The following is an 18,951-nucleotide window of genomic DNA, read 5'->3' as shown; positions in this document are numbered from 1 at the left end:
AGCGCAGCACAGGACCAGCACTGGGCGCAGGGAAGCCTAGCGCTGATCCTGTGTAGTGGTGACTGCACTCACTGCGGTCGGCACTACACTGGCTAACTAAGACAGGCCGGTAGCATGGCCGGTGTCGCCCCCCCACGCCGCTGGTCCTATGGCACCCAGGGCACACGCCCTGCCCGATCCCCCTTAGTTACGCCACTGCCAGCAGCAGCAGGAGAACCATCATCTGAATGGATTTAGATAAATCTTTTTAACCAATACTAGAGTTAAATGAATGCAATGTTAGCATTTGAGTAAAAGTTATATGTTTACTAAATTAGCCTGAACACTATGCTTTGTCATGCATTGTGCAGAGTTGGAAGCAAAGCAATACAGAACAGCAAATTTGTACCTTGGTAAAACCATGTTGCACTGCGGGGGGATTAATGATAAGCATACAGATGTCTGACTCCTGTCTAGTTCAAATTGAAATTTCAGTATAACAACAAAGCTGTCAGTATTTTTCTTCCTGCATTGTAAAAGTTCTGAGAAAGAAGGGGGGGCGTTAGCGAAGCTGCTCAGCAATATGTGTGCAGTTCTAAAAACAAAATCCTTATTTTAAAGCCTGATTGCAGTTATGATTTTACTCAGATTGTACAGATTTTTCAAGATTGCATGACACTTTACCAGATGTGGTGTGTGAGTTTTACTTAATATCCAACAAACATTCAATTAAATTATACCAGTAGGCTGACTCTTTAACTGGGAGGCTGCTTGTGGCTTTTGACCGACCAAATTGTTACAGATATCCCTTGAAACATCCATCCCCTGGTAACGCAGTGTAGCCAGGAATACAAAGCTTCCAAAGCACAGGGTGGGGGGAAATTTGCCCTATGAAAGGGATGGGATATTAACGCAGTTGAGCGATTATCAGTAAACTGCAAATGCATCAAACTTGCACTGTGCATGTGTCAAGGTACATTACCATAGTCGTTGGCAGCAACTATTTAAGGGCAAATAGACAGGGAGCTTTTGTGGGAGTGGAGGTAAAGAATTCAGGTGGGAGTCTCAATGCAATTCTCGGCACCTGCAACATTTGCATATTTGCGCTCAGCAGCTGCGTACGGAATCGCGGTTGTGATGGCATTAGCCTAGATCTCTGAATCAGGCCCATAGTTAGCAATACAACTGTTCTATAGATAGAATTAAAGAATGTTGCTTTTTAAAAATGGAGAAACGTTAATACAAGTATTTCTATATGTTACAGTGTGATTTGTATAGGTTATATTTTTCCTTGGAACTAGAAGAGCAAAATTTAGGTTTTAAAAAAAGTCTAAAATAGCTTTATCAATTGGCAGCTATGATACCAAAATGATCAGTCATTTTTTTGTGGCTTGATTGGAATCTTTTTAAGGGATTAGTGACTATGCAATAAGTACCCAGATACAGAGACAAAATGTTGCAATTGTACAGTTCCCTAAGGTGACATTATCAGGAACCACTTGTCTAATCTTCCCTAGGGAGGCTTTCTCTGTGTCAGTGGGTCTCATTCAGACCCGCTCGCGAGCGCAGGACGCTCGCAAGCGGGTCGATGGCACCCAAATGCGCATGCGCACGACGGAGGGAGCTCCGTTGTGCACATTCGCGAGACCCGGATAGCGACAGCCAAGCTGTCGCTCCGGGTCTCGCACCAAAGGTGGCGTGCTGTCGATGGTGAGTGACAGCACGCCCCCTTTGGTGGGCGTGCCGGGGGCGTGGCTGCCAGACGGAGGCGTTCCCATGGAAATGCCTACCGTCTGGGTCCGGCCCCACTGACATCACTAGTGATGTCAGTGGGAGTGATTTTGGCTCTGATAGAGCCAAAATTACTCCAGGGCTTGCGGCAGCGAGACCCTACCGCAGGGTCTCGTCGCATGCCCGATGGTCGCGATGGTCTTGACCATCATCATGGACGCTCACATAAGCTTTGGATGGTAACCCACAGCTATGCGAGCGTCCAAGAGGCCGCTCCAAATTTAACTAGGAGGGCCCTGATTCAGAGCGAGCGCTCTGGTCAGAGCGTCCGGCTCTGAATCAGGGCCAGTGTTATTAAGCCACAATGTAAGCGAGCTATTATTACATAATGCCATGTTCCCAATGTTCTAAATCCTTCTGTACAAAAATTACATACTGCATTTTTATCACTCTGCAGTTTAGTGTTATCTGTAAAGGGGATAATCTTTAAATCTTTTGCTGCTCCACTTACAACACCAATGGGATCTTATTCTTTCAGCCGGTCCCAGTTTCATATCTCCACTGAGAGATTGAAATAAGAAAATGACGTTTGTCAGATTAAAACGATCTCGTTGTTTAATTTGCACAGTGGTTCTGCTAAGGGATTTCTGTTAAAATAAGGCATTTCTTTCCAGTGAGAGAAAAATGAATGAGAATTGTTAATAATAGGTGTATGCAAGACGGTTGTCTTTAATCCTGACAAAATCGTGTTGTGATCGTCATGTGGCAAAATCTCTACTATCTGGTCTCACGTAGTCGTCATTGATTCCTATGAGAGATTTAGGGGTAAATTTACTAAAGTGAGAGTTTTTAGAAGTGAGTTTTAAAAGTGATGTTGCCCATAGCAACCAATCAGCTTCTATTTAACATATAACTAGCACTTTCTAGAAGATAATAGCTAGAATCTGATTGGTTGCTATGGGCAACATCACTTTTAAAACTCACTTCTAAAAACTCTCACTATAGTAAATTTACCCCTTAAAGCCTCTGCACATGGATGTTATTGGAAAAGAATAGATGGAACAAAGTAGCGCGTCTGCATTCATGTTTTGATCGGGAGATAGATGAAATGCCGGCTGTCGGGATACCGGTGCTCAAAATGCTGGCACCGGAATCCTGACACCAGTCAGAATCCCGACACTGGCAATCCCGACGGTAAGTAGTGGGGCTAGGGGGGGGTTATGGTTAGGCACTAGGGGGAGGGTTAAGGTTCGGCACTAGGGAAGAAGGGTTATTCACTAGGGGGCGTGTCTGCAAGATCACGTCATCGCGGCCCTGCCCCCCGCTTTATAATGCCGATATTACAGGCATTACAAAGCAGGGGACCGGCCACTGTAACGGCAAACGTAGCTTGTGTACTCACTGTGTGTGACGAGGTTAGCAATTTCTGAGTAAGGTCAGACCTGTTGTAATTGTGTGTGAGGAGCTGATGTTACTCGATGTTCCCGATGTATACGCAGGATTGCAAAGTATTACGGATGTGCGAAAGCGCTAGTGGGCGTCTCTATGCTGGTTCTGGGTGTCTCTATAATAGCTTTGCGATTGCAGTCATTAGCATATTTTCGCAGCAGACCTGTGTGCATAATCGCAGCTGAGATCCGTAGTGAATCAGGCCCTTAGTTTATACAATTCTCTCCAACTCAGTACACTTTTGTTGCTGCTAATTAGCGGCAAAAAATGCCAATGATAGGGCTTTGGAGGGACAGTTGCTTTTCGGAGCAACTATATTGAATTGCTGTGATAATTTAGGATCTGCTGTTACAACTCGTAGCAAGTCAGATTCTTAAATTGTGTAGTGTCAACAGGGCTGAATAATGAACAGGACCCTTACTCTTATATTCTGTAAAACATAGGAAAGAGTGTGTTAATCTGTTTCAAAATAAAATGGAAAAAAAGTTGAATGTGTATTTCCCAAAATATTTGTTCAATAATATCAGTCCCCACCCCTAACTGCAGAGCTTATACTCTAAAATTTCCATTTCACAGACACCCAGGCCACAACTATAAAAGAACAATTTTAGAAGTTGGCCAAAATTTCTGAATGGTATAGTGGTTAGCATCATTGCCTCACAGCACTGAGGCCATGAGTTCAATTCCTGGTCAAGGTGCATCTGTGTAGAGTTTGTATGTACGATGTTTGTGTGGGTTTCCTCCAGTGCTGTTAGGACTGTTGTGGGAAAAAAGGTGTAATCTAAAGATCACCTTCTGTTTCACCCCTTATATACAGCTTCAAAACTAGCTCTCAGGTTCAGCACAGGGAATTAAGGCCACTAGCAATAATGCTTCTATAAATCTCAGAATAGGACCTGCCGTGGATATACCCACCAGGTGCCTGTATTGCTGGACATTTCTGCTGCTTCTGTCCCTACTGACCTGACCAAAGCTCCGTAGACCACCTTCTACATTGCTGCTGGGCCTCCTACCTTTGCCCTCTGTACCTGCTCAGCAACAGCCTGACCACCCTCAGGTGCAAGACGTTTCCTGGTCAAATTGCCTGTTAAAATTTGCATTTAAAATGCTGTGGTAAGTACATAACATGAAAGCTAATAAAACTAACTACAGAAAACAAATATTAAAAACTGAGAAGGTAATTTATCAAATTTAAATGCATTTCAATAATCAAATTTCCCTGTGACTAGGAAAATAAATCTGCAAGTGGAATGACTGGTTCTGACACCCCTTTGGTGCCTGGGCTTTCTCTCCCGCAGTACCTATACACTTTTTTTGGCAGCTGTTCATAAGCGAGGAGCCATCAGTAGCTTACAGTGCTCCTGAGATGGCTGTCCTCATTCTCGTAGCTCACTAGGGTCTATTTACTAAGCCTCGAATGGAGATAAAGTGAACGGAGATAAAGTCCCAACCAATCAGCTTCTAACTGTCATGTTTAAAACACAGCCTGTGAGATGACAGTTAGGAGCTGATTGGCTGGTACCAAGGCTGTAGCTAGGGTAGTGCGGCCGGTGCCATCGCACAGGGCACCACAGGACAGGGGGCGCTGTTTGGGCCTGTCAAATTTTTGTTTATTATCATTCTTGCTTGTAGATTCCTCTTATTTCATCCCCAGCATCTCCTGGCCTCTCCTATCTCTTCCCTGGCCCTTCCCCATGAGGTCATTCCCCTTTTTTGGGTGCATTATGTCCCTTTGAAAAATGAGGAGGGTGCCAATGCTCTTTCTGGCACAGGGCACCAAAAAGTCTAGTTACGGCTCTGGCTGGTACCTTATATCCGTTCACTTTATCTCCATCCAAGGCTTAGTAAATAGACCCCTCAGTTGCTATCTGCTGCGGACGCCATTGCACACGATCAGCAGGGCCAGTGGTCTGACTCTTGCTTCCTGTGACTATTGCTTTCAGTTGCACCAGTCCATCTCCCTTTATAGGATCTATTGTCTCTCCATGCTGAGCTCAATCCAGCTTCTATTGTAACTTGCTGTTCCCATTATTGCTGTGGACTGTTACACCTTATACCACCACCAGAGGTCACCCTGGCACCAGCGTCTCTGCTCTCTCCGCTATACAGCCTGTTACTAGTCACCTTATTTCACTCCAGGACTGGACCCTGTTATAGCTTCCCTCTCTGTGTTGCTCCAGATTAAAGCTCTCACTTATATTCCCTCCAATGTTCAAATAAAGCATTAGATTCAATCCCTCTCTCATCTGACAGGTTGTCTGGTACTATCCCTGTCCATGTCCTCCCTTGTTTGTCTTCGCCCAATCTTAAAGGAGGCATATTCTTTTGGTATTCTCTACTGTTGTCCTCTAACCAACCTGATAAACTACCTGCTCATTTAAAATGGAACCATGGGGGTGATTCAGCAAGGATCGCAATTGCAAAGCTGCACGGAGGCAGCTTTGCAATTACGTCCTTGCTATTATGCAAATGCAGCAGGAGGTGTTTGACATCCCATGCTGCATTTGCGATCCCAGCACTGCTACGGAGATCACAGGCTGGGATCACCATTGTGACTATCAATGGTCGATGATTGCGATGGTGGACGGCGCCGGGCCGTCAGCCAGCTGAGTAAGCCTCAGCTTACTCAGGTTAGCCAGCTTGCAAGCCCAGGACACTGCGACGCAGTCCCTGGGCTTGCCACTCCCGGAAAACAGGGCGGACACTACCCCGTTCCCAGGAACGGCGACCGTCTCTGCACCGCCCCTTAATTGCCTAGAAGGATATAGAGGGACTGTCTGCGACTGTGCAGAACTGCGAAAATTGGGATTCTGCGATCAGCATGCACTGCTGAATCAGGCCCCAAGATCTAAATTTCTGTTTGGAAGCTCATGATTGGTCCTGTTTATTTATCTCTGTATTTAAAATGTCGAAATGTATATCTCACATTGAAATATATATACAGTCAGGTCCATAAATATTGCGGCATTGACAGAATTTTCATATTTTGTCCTCTATTCACCAACACAATGGCTTTGAAATGAAACAAACAAGATGTGATTTAACTGCAGACTTTCAGATTTAATTTGAGGGTAATTACATCCAAATCAGGTGAACGGTGTAGGAATTACAACGGTTTCTATATGTGCCTCCCACTTTTTAAGGGGCCAAAAGTAATGGGACAAACTAAACAATCCTAAATCTAACTTTCACTTTTTAATACTTTGTTGCAAATCCTTTGCAGACAATTACAGCCTGAAGTCTGGAACGCATAGACATCACCAGACGCTGGGTTTCATCCCTGGTGATGCTCTGCCAGGCCTCTACTGCAAATGTCTTCAGTTCCTGCTTGTTCTTGGGGCATTTTCCCTTCAGTTTTGTCTTCATCAAGTGAAATGCATGCTCAATCGGATTCAGGTCAGGGGATTGACTTGGCCATTGCATAACATTCCACTTTTTAGCCTTAAAAAGCTCTTTGGTTGCTTTTGCAGTATGCTTCGGGTCATTGTCCATCTGCACTGTGAAGCGCTGTCCAATGAGTTCTGAAGCATTTGACTGAATATGAGCATATAATATTGCCCGAAACACTTCAGAATTCATTCTGCTGCTTTTGTCAGCAGTCACATCATCAATAAATACAAGGGAACCAGTTCCATTGGCAGCCATACATGCCCATGCCATGACACTACCACCACCATGCTTCACTGATGAGGTGGTATGTTTTGGATCATGAGCAGTTCCTTTCCTTCTCTTCTCTTCCCATCACTCTGGTACAAGTTGATCTTTGTCTCATCTGTCAATAGGATGTTGTTCCAGAACTGTAATGGCTTTTTTAGATGTTGTTTGGCAAACTGTAATCTGGTCTTCCTGTTTTTGTGGCTCACCAATGGTTTGCATCTTGTGGTGAACCCTCTATATGCACTCTTGTGAAGTGTTCTCTTGATTGTTGACTTTGACACATATACATCTACTTCCTGGAGAGTGTTCTTGATTTGTCCAACTGTTGTGAAGGGGTTTTTCTTCACCAGGGAAATAATTATTTTGTCATCCACCACAGTTGTTTTCCATGGTCTTCCGGGTCTTTTGGGGTTGCTGAGCTCTCCGGTGCGTTCTTTCTATTTAAGAATGTTCCAAATAGTTGATTTGGCCACACCTAATGTTTTTGCAATCTCTCTGATGGGGTTGTTTTCATTTTTCAGCCTAATGATGGCTTGCTTCACTGATAGTGACAGCTCTTTGGATCTCATATTGAGAGTTGACAGCAACTGATTCCAAATGCAAATGTCACACCTAGAATCAACTCCAGACCTTTTACCTGCTTAATTGATAATGAAATAACGAGGGAATAGCTCACACCTGTCCATGAAATAGCTTTTGAGTTGATAGTCCCATTACTTTTGGCCCCTTAAAAAGTGGGAGGCACATATTGAAACTGTTGTAATTCCTACACCGTTCACCCGATTTGGATGTAATTACCCTCAAATTAAATCTGAAAGTCTGCAGTTAAAGCACATCTTGTTTGTTTCATTTCAAAGCTATTGTGGTGGTGAATAGAGGCCAAAATCTGAAAATTCTGTCAATGTCCCAATATTTATGGACCTGACTGTATATATGACTCCTGTTAGATTACATACAATCTGGGCCCCTCAATCTTGTCTATGTTGGCATGGTTGTGGACAGGCGGGAGAGACTATCCATGTTTTTTGGGAGTGCCCGATTATATGCCCCCTTTGGTCGGCGGTAGAAGACCTTATCTTGAAAGTGATTGGACTGCGGTTGTCTCTGGCCCCTGCCGAGGCCCTTCTCCATATCTTTCCGGGATCATATCCCAGTATTTCACAGATACCTTTGAGGCCATATTTTTTATTGCTACTAAGGCAGCTATTGCCCAGTTCTGGTAACAGCATAAGTCCCCACCTCTTACGTTAATTAAGTCTAAGATTAATTATAGTTTCTTGATGGAAACCTTGAATTGTCCCTATTCTTCTTCTGCCAAATCCCCTCTGATGAAGTGGTTTCCTGGCATTAGTATTCTACTAAGGATCCCTGTCCTTCTGTACACTGACCATTGCCTGTACTTTCATATTGTTGTACTTGTTAATTGTGATTTCGCCTTTTCCTATACTCTTATGTGCTTTGACTACTGGCATGTTACTGTTTCTTTTGGTATATATCTCTCCTGTACTCCTGGTATATATCTCTCCTGTACTCCCAAATGTTTTCCTTCCCCTTATCTTACCCCCATGTTTTTGATTTTTATTTTGGAAACAATAAAAATTATGATTTAAAAGCTCTCACTTGAGGCCCTCACACCACTGGCACTCACCACCTGTGCTAACCATCTGAGTATGCTGTATCTACTAATGTGCCTTCCACCTTGTTTATTCTTGCTTTTTAGTCTTTGGTTTCATGTTCATGTACTAATCTCTTGCCAGGATGTCAATTATCTTTAGAAAGTTTTTCCACTCTGTTTTCTAACGGTACATCTACAGTGCCATCCAAATAAAAACGATCCGTGTCTGTTTAACAAACCAACATCATTGAGAGGCAAGGCCTGCAATACAAATCATCACTCGCCAAAGCTTTTCAACCAAGTGCCAGCCATTCTCCATGTCCAGAAGTGCCCACAGAGATGAAAACTCCCTTTGCTATGCAGTTGGTTCAAGATATTAAATTAGCATTCCATTCTGAACTTAATCAAGCCATTTCTCACTTCTGCAGGTACATTACAGAGATTGGCAATAGCTTACACTCTGGAATCTTAAGACTGATTAGATCTGTCGGTCCCTTGCTGAAGCCACTAAGGACATGTTGTTTCTCTGAAAAAAACGGCACAACTATCCAATAACTGTGAGGTCACTGAAAATAGAGCTAAGTATAACAACATCTGCCTTAGGAATATCCCTGAGACAATTGATGCTCAAGCTCTTCCTGCCTTCCTCACAGGCCTCTTTAAATCCATCCTCCCTTGAGGCCTCAGATGCTGACCACCTTGTTGACTGTACTCACATCTATCAGGCCTAGCTCTGCTCCTGGTGAACTGCCTCGTGATGTTATCATACAAATGCACTATTACCACATTAAGGAAAAGTTAATGATAACAGTGAGGAACTGTGTCACCGTCAATGAGGTTGAGGTCTATTTATTTGCTGGCCTTGCACCAGTTACCATCCAAAAAAGAAGGGACCTCCAGGGCGTTTCTAAAGCTCTCTGGAAGCATGGCTACTGGCATTTCTGGTGTTTCCTCAAGTTGTAAGTCTTCACGGAATCAGCAACTCTGTCGGCTAGAACTCCTGAGGACGTAGCGGTGATTTTGGAAAAGTTGGGTCTGGGTTCCACTGCATCATCCTCCCGGGCCTATTTCTCACCTCCACCACTTTAGCAAGCTCATCTGGCCCCAGAATGGAAGAAAGCATTCATATTCAGGCCCAGGATCTGGATTTTTTCCCATGCCTGCCACCTTGAATTAGGCTATCCCTTTTGACTGAGCATGAAATGACATTGAACCACCTATTGCTACCTGCATTGGCATTACTAGGGGGCGATGCGGGCCACACCAAGTGACACCATCTGAGTGAGTGACCCCAAAATAGCAGAGTAGCTCACGTCAACCATGCACCCCTGTATCCGGAGAGGCTGGGAACTGCCCAGCCCCCAACATGACGAGAATGGGATGTAAAGAACATTCATGCCCCATAAAATGGCACACATCAGGTGGCATGGCCTCACTGGTGTCACAGTCATGGGATTTAGAGGCTGTGTTCCCGGACTGGGTCTAGGACCTGTACTAGTTGGCGCAGACGCTCGCTGGAGGAGACTTGGCTTAATAAACTTCCTCTGCATGAGAGGGAGCAGTGAACTGATGGGGAGTTTGAGTAGTGTAGAAGTAGCGTGGTAGCTTGGAAGCCACTTGGAAAGACTGGATAGCCTTGAGTGGACGTTAGGAGCTGGGAAGCTATGTGGAGTGGCTGGATAGCCGTGGGTAGACGTTGGTAGCTGAGTGGCTACGTGGAGCGGCTGGATAGCTGTGGGTAGACGTTGGTAGCTGAGTGGCTACGTGGAGCGGCTGGAGAGCCGTGGGTAGACGTTGGTAGCTGGGTGGCTAAGTGGAGCGGCTGGATAGCTGTGAGTAGATGTTGGTAGCTGAGTGGCTACATGGAGTGGCTGGATAGCCGTGGGTAGGCGTTGGTAGCTGGGTGGCTACGTGGAGTGGCTGGATAGCCGTGGGTAGACGTTGGTAGCTGGGTGGCTACGTGGAGCGGCTGGATAGCCGTGGGTAGACGTTGGTAGCTGGGTGGCTACGTGGGGCGACTGGATAGCCGTGGGTAGACGTTGGTAGCTGGGTGGCTATGTGGAGCAGCTGGATAGCCATGGGTAGACGTTGGTAGCTGGGTGGCTACGTGGAGCGGCTGGATAGCCGTGGGTAGACATTGGTAGCTGGGATGCTACGTGGAGCAGCTGGGTAGCCGAGTGGAGATGTTGGTAGCTGGGACGCTACGTGGAGTGGCTGGGTAGCTGAGTGGAGACGTTGGTAGCTGGGACGCTACGTGGAGCGGCTGGATAGCCGAAACACCTTTGGAGCACAGTGAGAAGGCTCACTTAGTAAAACTAAGAGAATAGTTGCACTGGCAACTTGTGTCAGCATTGGGGATCCTTTTATAGTAGATGCTGAGAGCTGATAGGCTGAGAAAGAAGGAGAAGATTCCTTATTGGTGGAATGGAGTTACATGGGCAATCCAAGATGGCCGCGCCCATGGACCGGAGGACAGCGCTTCTTGGATGTAACCAGCAGAGACCAGCGATCAGCAGGAGCCGGCGTGGAAGCAGCACAGCAGCGGGACCCTCCAGAGGACAACAGAGGAGACCGCCCTGAGAGAGGAGTACGGCGCGGGAGCCGGAAGACAGCGCGGGTCAGCCCCCGCAAAGGTAAGCGGCGGGGTCTGATTCTGGAGTCTCCAGGGCAGCGTGTGACAGTACCCCCTTCTTCAAGAGTGGCCACCGGACACTTCCTTGGTTTATGAGGAAATTTCATATGGAACGCTTTGACCAGACGGGGCGCATGGACATCGGAGGCATTTATCCAGATTCGTTCTTCCGGACAATAATTTTTCCAGTCGATAAGGTATTGAAGACGATTGTATCGACAACGGGAATCTAAGATTCTGTCAACTTCGAACTCCTCTCCTTGCTGTGTTTGAACACTAGAAGCTTTGGGAAGGACCTTCTGAAATCGGTTTAAGACCAGTGGTTTTAGAAGAGAAATATGGAAAGAGCTTGGAATGCGAAGGAATGGAGGAAGTTTTAGCTTGTAGGTCACAGGATTCAAGACTTTGACGATTGGGAATGGACCAATGTACTGCGGGGCAAATTTCATTGAGGGTACTCGGAGTCTTAGGTTTCGGGTTGAGAGCCAGACCATATCCCCAGGTTGGAACTTGGGAACCACTCGTCTATGGCGGTCAGCAAATCTCTTGTACCGAGCTGAGGTTTTAGTCAGAGAGGAACGAACCTTTTCCCAGATGTTGGAGAACCGTTGAAGAGACATCTTGGCTGCAGGCACATCTAATGTTGGAAGAAGAGGGAAATCTGGCACTCGAGGATGATGACCAAAAACTGTAAAAAAAAGAGTTGAGTTGGTGGTCGTGTGATAATGATTATTGTGAGCAAATTCAGCCCAAGGAAGAAGTTCAATCCAGTCATCTTGGGAGGAGGAGACAAAGGTGCGCAGGAACTGTTCCAGGTCTTGATTGACCCTTTCGGTCTGACCATTGGTCTGGGGGTGATAAGCGGTAGAAAATTTGAGTTTCATTTGAAGGGCTGAGCAGAGTGACCTCCAAAACTTCGCTACGAACTGTACTCCCCTGTCGGAGATGATCTCTTAAGGAAGGTCGTGGAGCTTGAAGATCTCTTTTATAAAACTCTGGGCGAGTAGAGGTGCAGACGGAAGGCCAGTAAGAGGTACAAAATGAGCCATTTTAGAAAAGCGATCCACGATAACCCAAATGGTGTTGTGGCCCCGAGATGGACGAAGATCAGAGATGAAATCCATAGAGAGATGAGTCCATGGCTTAAATGGAATTGCAAGAGGCTGGAGTTGACCGTGTGGAACCCGCCGAGGTATTTTGTGTTGGGCACATTTGATGCATGACGATACGTAAGACCTGACGTCATTTTTCATCGAAGGCCACCAATAGGACCGTTGGATGAATTCAAGAGTTTTATCCATACCCAAGTGTCCAGAGAACCGGGAAGCATGGGCCCAATGCAGCAACCTCTTGCGGAGTTCTGGAGCAACAAAAGTCTTCCCAACCAGGGGTATAGAAGATAATTTGGTAGAGGCGAAGAAAGCGGGATTTAGGATTGGTTGGGGCTGTTCCATGGGTAGATCAGGGTTGCTTGTCATGGAACGGGAGAGTGCGTCGGCTTTGAGATTTTGTGAGCCGGGGCGATATGAGAGTTTGAAGTTAAATCTGGAGAAAAACATTGCCCACCAGGCTTCACAAGGGTTCAAGCAATTTGCAGATTTAAGATAAAGCAGGTTCTTGTGATCTGTAAAAATGGTAATGGGGTAGTGAGCTCCTTCTAGAAGATATCGCCATTCTTCGAGGGCTAGTTTCATGGCGAGTAGCTCTTGATCTCCGATGGTGTAGTTCTTTTCTGCAGGCAAAAACTTCCGGGAAAAGAAACCACAAGGATGACATTTTTCATCTTCAAACCGCTGGGAGAGCACAGCACCGACACCTTCAAAGGATGCGTCCACCTCCTGGATAAATGGCCGGGTGGAATCCGGTTGCTTTAAGATGGGAGCGGAGATGAAGGCTTGCTTAAGGAGCTGAAATGCCGAGGTAGCTTCGACGGACCACTTAGTTGGATCTGCTCCCTTACGGGTGAGGGCGGTAATAGGAGCTACCAGTGTATTAAAACCTTTCACAAACTTGCGATAATAGTAGGCAAATCCTAGGAACCTTTGTATGGCTTTTAAGGAAGAAGGAAGAGACCAATCAAGAATGGCTTGTAGCTTTGAAGAATCCATTTGAAGGCCTGTTCCGGAGATGATGTACCCCAGGAATAGTACAGTTGAGACTTCAAAGAGACACTTCTCTAATTTGCAAAAAAGTTGATTGGACCGCAACCTCAGAAGGACTTCTTTCACCTGGTCTCGATGAGTTTGGAGGTCTTGAGAAAAAATCAAAATGTCGTCCAAGTAAACAACCACACACTTGTACAAAAGATCCCGGAAGATTTCGTTGACAAAAAACTGGAAGACGGCTGGAGCATTACAAAGGCCGAAGGGCATAACGAGGTATTCGTAGTGCCCATCCCTGGTGTTGAAGGCCGTTTTTCATTCATCGCCTGGACGGATACGGATTAAACTGTGGATCCCTTGACTCTATCGAATAACTCCGTTATGAGAGGAAGAGGGTAGCGATTCTTAATAGTTATTTCATTAAGACCCCGGTAGTCAATGCACGGGCGCAGCCCCCCGTCTTTCTTTTTTACGAAGAAGAATCCAGCCCCGGCTGGAGACGTGGAAGGTCGAATGAAGCCTTTACTTAAGTTTTCCTTGATGTACTCTGACATGGCTTGAGTCTCAGGGAGAGATAGAGGGTAGGTTCAGCCTCTAGGAGGATTCTTTCCGGGAATCAGATCTATGGGACAGTCCCAATCACGATGGGGAGGTAATAGATCCGCGCTCTGTTTGCTGAAGACGTCAAAAAACCCACCATAAGCTTTGGGCAGGTTATTAGAATCCTGTAAGATGGAAGATCGGACAGGTACTACCCGCTGAAGGCAGCCTTTGAAACAATTGGAACCCCAAGAGGTTATTTGCATGATGGTCCAATCGATTTGTGGTGAATGTCTCTGTAGCCAGGGTAGTCCGAGGACTAAAGAATGAGAGGCTTTGGGAATCACTAGGAAGGACAGTTGTTCGGTATGGAGCACTCCAATGGTAAGTCTAAGTGGTGCTGTACGATGGGTGATGGTTCCACTAGTAATGCGACTACCATCGATGGCGGTTAAAGTGATGACTCGAGGCAACGCTTCTATGGGGATTTGATGTTTCTGGGCAAAGTCCGTAGTGAAAGTTCTCTGCTGCTCCAGAATCTAGAAGAGCTAATACAGCTTTGGAACCTTGAGGAAGCTTTAAATGAGCCTGGATGGTGGAATCAGACTTCCTATGTGATTCAATGGCAACTCCTAACTTAACCTCTCTGTCATAAGTTAGGAGGATGCGTTTCCCGGACGAATAGGACGGATGGGACAGGATCTAACTAAATGTTGAGGAGATCCGCAGTATATACAGAGGTTCTGCCTCTACCTTTTCTGTCGTTCCTCAGCCGATAGACGAGAGCGGTTGACCTGCATGGGTTCTTCACCCACAGGAGGAGATGGTAAACGGGAAGCTGGACATGGCCTTCCGCGATCAAGTCTGCCTCTTTCCAAGGCACCCTCCCTGTGACGAAGATCCACCTTGTTGCAAAGGGAAATTATATCATCCAAATTGGTTGGAAGGTCACAGGAAGCTAGGTCGTCTTTGAGCCTTTCTGAAAGGCCACTCCAGAAGGCAGCGATCAGAGCATCTTCGTTCCAATTGAGTTCTGAAGCCAGAGTTTGGAACTGGACTACATATTGACCGACGGTCCTGCTACCCTGACGGAGGCGTAGAATATCAGCTGATGCGGAAGTGGCTCTTCCAGGTTTGTCAAAGATCTTGCGAAATGTGGAAATAAATTTGGGGTAGTTGGAGAGCAAAGAATCCGACTTCTCCCAAAGGGGAGAGACCCAGTCGAGTGCTTGGCCAGAGAGCAGAGAGATGATATATGCCACCCTGGTTCTGGCTGTCGGAAAATTGGCGGATTGTAGCTCGAACTGGATTTTGCATTGGTTTAAAAAACCCCTGCACAATTTGGGGTTGCCATCGAACTTGCTCGGAGGGGAAAGCTGAAGACGAGCAGGAGGTAGAAGCGGAGGAGCAGGTGGCACCACAGGAGGAGAGGCGACTTGGGAGCCAGCGGGAGCGGGATGAGCCAATAAGGACTGAATGTTGACCAAGCGTGACGACATAGCTTGGATGAACTGGATCAACTGGGCCTGAGAGGTCTCCTGTCTTTCCAGACGAGATAGTACATCCTGTGAGGGATCTACCCCAGATCCTTGACCACTTGCTGAGTCCATTGGGCCAGTGCAAACTGTCACAGACGTGGGATTTAGAGGCTGTGTTCCCGGACTGGGTCTAGGACCTGTACTAGTTGGCGCAGACGTTCGCTGGAGGAGACTTGGCTTAATAAAGTTCCTCTGCATGAGAGGGAGCAGTGAACTGATGGGGAGTTTGAGTAGTGTAGAAGTAGCGTGGTAGCTTGGATAGCCTTGAGTGGACGTTAGGAGGTGGGAAGCTATGTGGAGTGGCTGGATAGCCGTGGGTAGACGTTGGTAGCTGAGTGGCTACGTGGAGTGGCTGGATAGCCGTGGGTAGATGTTGGTAGCTGAGTGGCTACATGGAGCGGCTGGAGAGCCGTGGGTAGACGTTGGTAGCTGGGTGACTACGTGGAGCGGCTGGATAGCCGTGAGTAGATGTTGGTAGCTGAGTGGCTACGTGGAGCAGCTGGATAGCCGTGGGTAGTCGTTGGTAGCTGGGTGGCTACGTGGAGCGGCTGGATAGCCGTGGGTAGGCGTTGGTAGCTGGGTGGCTACGTGGAGCGGCTGGATAGCCGTGGGTAGACGTTGGTAGCTGGGTGGCTACGTGGAGCGGCTGGATAGCCGTGGGTAGACATTGGTAGCTGGGTGGCTATGTGGGGTGGCTGGATAGCTGTGGGTAGACGTTGGTAGCTGGGTGACTACGTGGAGCAGCTGGATAGCCGTGGGTAGACGTTGGTAGCTGGGTGGCTACGTGGAGTGGCTGGATAGCCGTGGAGACGTTGGTAGCTGGGACGCTACGTGGAGCGGCTGGGTAGCCGAGTGGAGACGTTGGTAGCTGGGACGCTACGTGGAGCGGCTGGGTAGCCGAGTGGAGACGTTGGTAGCTGGGACGCTATGTGGAGCGGCTGGGTAGCTGAGTGGAGACGTTGGTAGCTGGGACGCTACGTGGAGCGGCTGGGTAGCCGAGTGGAGACGTTGGTAGCTGGGATGCTACGTGGAGCGGCTGGATAGCTGAAACACCTTTGGAGCACAGTGAGAAGGCTCACTTAGTAAAACTAAGAGACTAGTTGCACTGGCAACTTGTGTCAGCATTGGGGATCCTTTTATAGTAGACGCTGAGAGCTGACAGGCTGAGAAAGAAGGAGAAGATTCCTCATTGGTGGAACGGAGTCACATGGGCAATCCAAGATGGCCACGCCCATGGACCGGAGGACAGCGCTTCTTGGATGTAACCAGCGGAGACCAGCGATCAGCAGGAGCCGGCGTGGAAGCAGCACAGCAGCGGGACCCTCCAGAGGACAACAGAGGAGGCCGCCCTGAGAGAGGAGTACGGCGCGGGAGCCGGAAGACAGCGCGGGTCACCACTCGCAAAGGTAAGCGGCGGGGTCTGATTCTGGGGTCTCCAGGGCAACGTGTGACAACTGGGCTGAGGACACACCCCCATTCAACGTGAGCGAGGATTAACTCAGTGCCTCACCAGGTGTCACCACTGTGCAGGAGAGGAGGCCCCAGACTGCTGTACCCAGGACAGAGGGACGTGGCAAGGAGGTAGAGGAGGATTCCGGATTAATCTTTAACCATATTTACATTGCACACTTGCCTCCTGGATCTGGTAAAGCAGCCACCTGGCAATACATTATATTTATTCACCCAAAGATATTCTGCTGCTATTATGAATATTTATATTATATACATCTATTCATTGTGAGACCGTTTGCTACTATTTGAATATCTAAATATCGTGGATTATAACTCATCTTTTAAACCTTGTATTTTAGTCTGTTGATTTTTTATTAAATGTATACATATTAACCTTTTCTATGCGTTTATGGTATTATACCGTCACAATAAGAAGATACTCTTTTAATTAAGGGTAGCGCTTGAGATTAGATACATCTTTTTTTATATCGATTTGTTTTTAGGTGTGGGTACACCTTGTTTCTGATCTTGAACTGCTCTCCCTTACTATGCCTGCAGCGCTTCTAGGTCACCTTCATATATATATAAGTTCCACTACTTGTGTTTCATTACGCAGATCTCTTTAAGATTGATTTCTCTAGTGTTATTATCATAATATGATCACTTTGTATGCAATAAGTATGTTGTATGCAATAAGTAATGCACACTCTATAATAATTGTATGCTCCTTTTCCAGGCCCAGCTGTCTGCAATGCACGTCACCAAATTCCATCTGGTTTCCAAGGCACCATCTCCGGTATATCTGAAGGGCTACAAGGAGACTCGAGAGGAAAAGGACAACAAATGCAACAACTACACTAAAATAAGCAAAGTCTTGTCAGTGGATGCCTCAGTGCCTGAGAGCAAGGGACAGAAAAAACGATCAAATTCCATACAGGAATTCTCTGAATTATTCGAAAAGCAGCTGCGCTTTAGGACAAAACGCTCCACGTCCCTGGTAGGTGATTTCAAACAAGGATCAGTAGATACATCAGAGGCTATTGACCTTTTTCATGATGTTACAGACATGACAGAAATACTGATTTGCAGTAAAACATCTTGCGCCTGAGTCAGAGGTGTGCGCACTGCCGATGTCTGCCGATTTCATGCTAATCCCCATTGTCTACGTGAAGTCACAGATATCGATTAATGTCAGGGAAAGTGGCTGCATACAGAGGCGCAAACACGCTAGGCCATACACGGATGGAGAAACTGCACCTGCCATAGGGTTGGTGCAAGTTCCCGATAGCGTGACCGATGGTGGCATTTAAGGACGCACCAATTGGTATTACAGCTTGTACTGGCGCTTAAATTGTGCATCTCAGTCGATTCGGTTGCATGGATGTACACAAGGGAAGGAGTTAGTATCGGCATTTGCATACAGTCGTAGGCAGGCGACCGCCAATAGATGCTGGTACTGGCACTTCTGCCCCTGAATCAGGCCCTTTGTGTTTAAAATATTGTAGGAATGTAGGAAGTAATAATGGAATAATAAAAATATCAACCAAAGCTGATATATTAAATCATATCCCAATTGTATATTTCCAGCATATTTTTTTCTCTTACGACTTTTCACCTATAACACCTTCTTGTGATATATCCAGCTTGGTACTGATACTCCTACTGGGATGGGCCCGCACGCTTCACCTAGCAACTGAAATAGCTTTAAGCTCACATGTTGCATAGATGACTCTGGGCCAGATTCAGAGATGGATGAAATTCCGATGTTTACGCAGTTGAGTGATTGATAGTCAGGAAAAGTTTGTGGGTGGTAAAGGGGGACAGTAGCGACGAAAAGCAGATGTGTCGCGACCATTTTGGGGGCATGTCGCAGACTGTCACAGTGATAAAGTACGCACTTGCAAATGCTCCACGGTCTCAGTTGTGGCAGTCATTCTGAGTAACCATAGGATTATTCAGAACTTCAATAATTGATTGATCTAATAAAAATAAATATAAAACTGAATATATATAAATAAAATAATATAATGAATAAAATTGAAATACAAAAGTGAAATAAGTTTTAAAAAAAGGGGAGATTTAAAAAAAAAAAGCAAATATAATTCAATATGAGCGGCACCTGTCAAAAAAGAGGGTTGTTAGTAGCAATGCTTATAGCTCTTTGTAAATATGTGGTGGGGACCATTTGCCATAACAGTCCAGGGGCTGTGCTGACCCTAGCTTACCCTTTCTCTGTCCTCCTGGTGGATGTGGAGG

At 46.4% G+C, this 18,951-nt stretch overlaps 1 protein-coding gene across 1 annotated transcript in view; it reads left to right on the top strand.

The window, feature by feature from the left end:
* The window catches only part of LNP1 (leukemia NUP98 fusion partner 1), a 94,570-nt gene that overhangs the window by 10,900 nt on the left and 64,719 nt on the right, over positions 1–18,951 (top strand). The window contains exon 2 of the mRNA XM_088481085.1: positions 17,432–17,692. Coding sequence (XP_088337211.1) covers positions 17,432–17,692 — 261 coding nt within the window. The remainder of the gene's footprint in view (positions 1–17,431; positions 17,693–18,951) is intronic.

Source organism: Taudactylus pleione, unplaced genomic scaffold (genome assembly GCF_031769625.1).
Source record: "Taudactylus pleione unplaced genomic scaffold, aTauple2 ptg000262l, whole genome shotgun sequence".
NCBI lineage: Eukaryota > Metazoa > Chordata > Amphibia > Anura > Myobatrachidae > Taudactylus > Taudactylus pleione.
This window is presented reverse-complemented; position numbering and strand designations above follow the sequence as displayed.